The sequence below is a fragment of the Nematostella vectensis genome, chromosome 9 (assembly GCF_932526225.1).
Source record: "Nematostella vectensis chromosome 9, jaNemVect1.1, whole genome shotgun sequence".
In the NCBI taxonomy this organism is placed as follows: Eukaryota; Metazoa; Cnidaria; class Anthozoa; order Actiniaria; family Edwardsiidae; genus Nematostella; species Nematostella vectensis.
The window spans coordinates 5,090-9,333 of NC_064042.1; the positions used below are offsets into that span (position 1 = coordinate 5,090).

The 4,244-nt window shown below is 50.8% G+C and overlaps 1 protein-coding gene across 1 annotated transcript; it reads right to left on the minus strand.

Moving 5' to 3' along the window:
- Positions 1–2,551: 2,551 nt before the first annotated feature.
- LOC125572197 (transcription initiation factor IIB-like) lies at positions 2,552–3,475 on the minus strand. The gene has a single exon (XM_048732340.1). The coding sequence runs from the start codon at positions 3,473–3,475 to the stop codon at positions 2,552–2,554; it is 924 nt and encodes a 307-aa protein (XP_048588297.1).
- Positions 3,476–4,244: the final 769 nt, after the last annotated feature.

The window sequence follows — 4,244 nt, forward strand, 5'->3', positions numbered from 1 at the left end:
CATCGTATCTTGTGATAAATAACAACACTTCGATCGCTGGCTATAATAACAAGTTACAAAAAGCCACCACTGATATGAAACTGGGGCTGAATCCGATAAATAACGAGATAAAAACGATCCCAAAACATAATATGGGTCATTCAAAGACCGTGTTACCTCATACCGAGTCAGTCACGGCTCACAAACCGGAACCGGAGGCGAAAACTAACCCAAAGCCGGACGTGATTAAACCCACGAACACACAGCACGAAACTAACCTTGCCACGATCACAGCCTTTACGGCTGGTTTAGCTTGGTATCTATTCCGGTAACATGCGGGGTGCATGTGGACGGATGTGACGTACCGCAAGAAGACAATACCTGTTTAAGTGCATACCAGACCACCCTGGCGACCGCGAACTCTCAATGTAAATACAAAACCTATTTTCAGAATCGCTAGTTGTTAGGGTGATTAGGAATGTATGTGTTTTGTAACGTGAGACGCGTTACAAAACTGAGTGGGTCAATGTTAATTTCCGTTACACGTTCTGCAATGATGCTTTTGTCTATTGTGTTCGCATATTTGAGACCCTCCACATAACTTACAAAAGGGTCTCTGTTTGCCGTGTTCACACATCCCTTTCCCCTTGCAGTCTTTACAGACATATCTTGCTCGTCTGTGCTCACAAATGCTACCGCCGTTACATTCTCTGCACCGCGTCTTTCTCCGGTTGTGAGGGCAGATTTGCGATCCGTGACAATCTTTGCAATAATATTTCACTCTGCCATGAAGACACTTATAATCCGTTGTTCGCTTTACGGGGGATACTTTCGGATCTTTCACCGTTTGGTTCTCCATTTCTATCAAACCGGTCATGTCCTTAAATCACTTTTCAATCCAACACACGATACCCGCCTTCTAGCCGGTCGGCGTCTACCTGGCGAAGCATTCTCCCAACATTTCCTTCTCTTGCTCATCCATGCACCAATCCCAGAACCTGTCTGGGTGCCAGGCCACCCGGAGCAATTCACCCTCCAACTCCTTGAACCTCAACTCGTGGGGCACCCTCGCCACACCGGGCGTACCAGCCCGGGCCGCCAACCGCGATAAACTGTCTAGATTAGTCGCCCCTAGTCTGACACACACCCCCGCGACGTCAGATCTCTGGCAAGCGACCGCATGGAGGAGACACCAGTTGAAGTCATCAGTCCTCCAGTCGTTCACGATATCCCTGACGCACGACCTGACCGGCCAGAACGAGGCCAATACGTGCGCGTCCCTGGACCTGACCGAACCCTCTATTATACGTTCGACGAGCCTGGTCTTTCCTAGTTTACCAAAGTTTTTGAGACCTATATTGTGAGCCAAATACTTGAGCCTGCCGGCATCTAGCCTCAGCAGGCCGTTCTCGCCCAGGTCCCCGATCTCATCCAGCGCCTGGTCTGGCTCGCACCTCGACCCGCAAACGCCACATATCCCGCCACGATCTTCCTCGGGCGGTCCCGTCCCCGCGAAGGCGCCGCCAAAGAGACTCCACGAGTATAACATCGCACTTCAATCGATGCGTTCATGTTCTTAAATCAATTCTCAAAGATTTAGGAACGTCTCCTCGGCCCCACGCTCTCACTTTATCCGGAACAGCTTCCCCAACTCCTTCCTCTGGTCCTCATCAATGCACCAACCCATAAACCTGTCCGGGTGCCAAGCTACTGGCATTAGTTCGTCCTCCAGCTTTCTACGGAATCTCATCTTGTGTAGCTTCTCCGGGAGCTCCTCGTGCACAAGACCCCACCCCCACGCCGCACGTATCTCCGCGAGAATCTCGTGTAGACCTAAGAACCGTGCGCGGTCCATAGACCAAACGAGATCGGTCGCGCCCCACTCCAAGCACAACCTCACAGCATCAATGTTACCGGATTCGATGACCGGTCCTATAGCATAGTTCGGGTCAAACTCCCAGAAGTTTTCTCTAAGCAACTTTAGAACCTCGACGTGGCCATTGTATGCCGCCTCAGCGGTGGCCCAACCGACATCGACCCTGACACCCAAATCTACCAATAACTCAACAACCCCCACCTGACCTTCCCCCGCCGCAGTACCCATAGCACAGATCATAGCCTCTTCGTCGTCACAATACTCGTCCATCACCTTCAAAACCTCTACGTGCCCGCCTTTCGCTGCCATGGACGCTGGATACACGAAGTCACAGGCGCCCAACTCACAACACATCTTAACGATCTCGGCGTGCCCATTCTCCGCCGCGCTCGCCATGGCCTCGTCGAAATCCGACGCGCCCCACTCTTTACATAACCTCACGGCCTCGACGCACCCCTCCGCCGCCGCGCGCGCCATGGCGGTGTCAAAGTCTGCGGCTCCCCACCTCGCTAAGGTGGCGGCTTGATCCTCCACGGTGAGATTTGTAAGACCTCCAGCACTTTGCATATCCATTTTGTTATTACATCCACGTCTTTAAACCACTTTTTTCGAATTTTTTTAAAACGTGTTAATTCACATCTACTCCGAACTGACAGTTTTTGTGGAAATCCTGATTTCTCTGGAAATCAGGAAATATCATACCACACCAGGCGTACCTAGGACTGTGGCCACTTCTCTCGCTTTCCTACTGATGGTTAACTCGGAGATGCCCGTTCTTTCGGAGAATTTTTTAAGTGTAATATCAACCCCCTTTAGCCGTACCCAGTAATAGGTTAAAGCGACCGCAAAGGATTGTGGGCGAGCGCGATTCAACTCAGACGAGCGGTTCTTAGATCTGTAGTAGAGCTGGACCACCTCTCCCTTCTGTGCGGGGGACGCCGAGAATCTATCCATCACATCGCGAATGTGGTCCACGACGGTGGGAGACGTTCCGTGTAGTAAGTAATCTTTAGGCGCGTTAATACTAAAGATTTTTAGACCCTTAAGGCAACTCTTCCTGCTCAATCCAAAAGTTTCCATCAAGGTTTTCGGTGTCTGACACTTACCGGACATCTTGTAGGCGTAGTAGATACACGCAAAGACGATCGCCTTCCGTGGGTCGCCGCGAAAAATCTGACCTTTCGTCACCTGAGTGTATATCTCGTTAGCTTTGGCTACAATTACCCCACTAAAACCCATGTTCTCCACATCCTTGTCAATATTTCTGTCCTCAGACCTACGTACCTGGACCCGACTTGGATCCGAAGACCGTTTGCCGTCGGAATGTCCGTAAAAACCCCATTCCCTTTCGTGCGCGATCACACGCTGCATCTGTTCCCCGCACTCTAAGCAACTAGTGACCCCGTCTTCTGTGACTAGGTCGTCATGATTGCAAAGGGTGTTACTACTATCCTCGTCTTCCAAGGAGGCTCTACTAGTCTCGTATTCGGTGAGGGCTCGGTCAAACAGTGCAAATTCCGGCACGAGGATGGGGGCGTCGACCCCGGGCACCGGTCCGCCGGGGATATTATATGGTGGTGGTTGCTCTTCAACCATACGTTTAACCGTTTGTTCCTCCATTTTATTAAACTGTTTATGTCTTTAAACCACTTTTCAAAGGCCTTCTAGATGTGAAGCCGAGAGGCTAGCCCCTCGAGCTCTCTCTAGGTGTGATGTGTGTGGTTGCTAAGACTTCCGAAGGGGTCCGCGTGGGGGCGGTGCGGTCTAAAGTCTCCACACCACATTCGTGGACTAGTATCTTACCCATCTTTTTTCGCCGTACCGTGGCATGGAGACTAACATTGCTAGAACACCAAGGACAATTGTCGCCGCTCCGGACACAAACCCAACGGGGTCGAAGCTTCCGTATTCTGAGTCTTCATAGTAATCAGCGTCACAACAGCAGTGTTCAGGCTCCGCATCCGCAGTGTTACTCACATTCACCTCCAGCACCGAACAACCGCCGGCGGTAGCCGCATCGTTTTTAATCTTCACCTCCGTCTTTAATGTCATTTTATCTAGGACCCCACACGTCTTTAGACCAGAATAGCCTCCCGAGCTCCCCCTAAGTGCGACACGTGACAAAATGATTGACAGGTGGGCTTGGCTATCACGTGACAAAGTGATTGACAGGTTCTTGACAAAGTGATTGACAGGTTCTTGACAAAGTGATTGACAGGTTCTTGATAAAGTGATTGACAGGTTCTTGACAAAGTGATTGACAGGTTTTTTACAAAATGATTGACAGGTGGGCGTGGCCGTCACGTGACAAAGTGATTGACGGGTTTTTTACAAAGTGATTGACGGGTGGGCGTGGCCGTCACGTGACAAAGTGATTGACGGGTGGGCG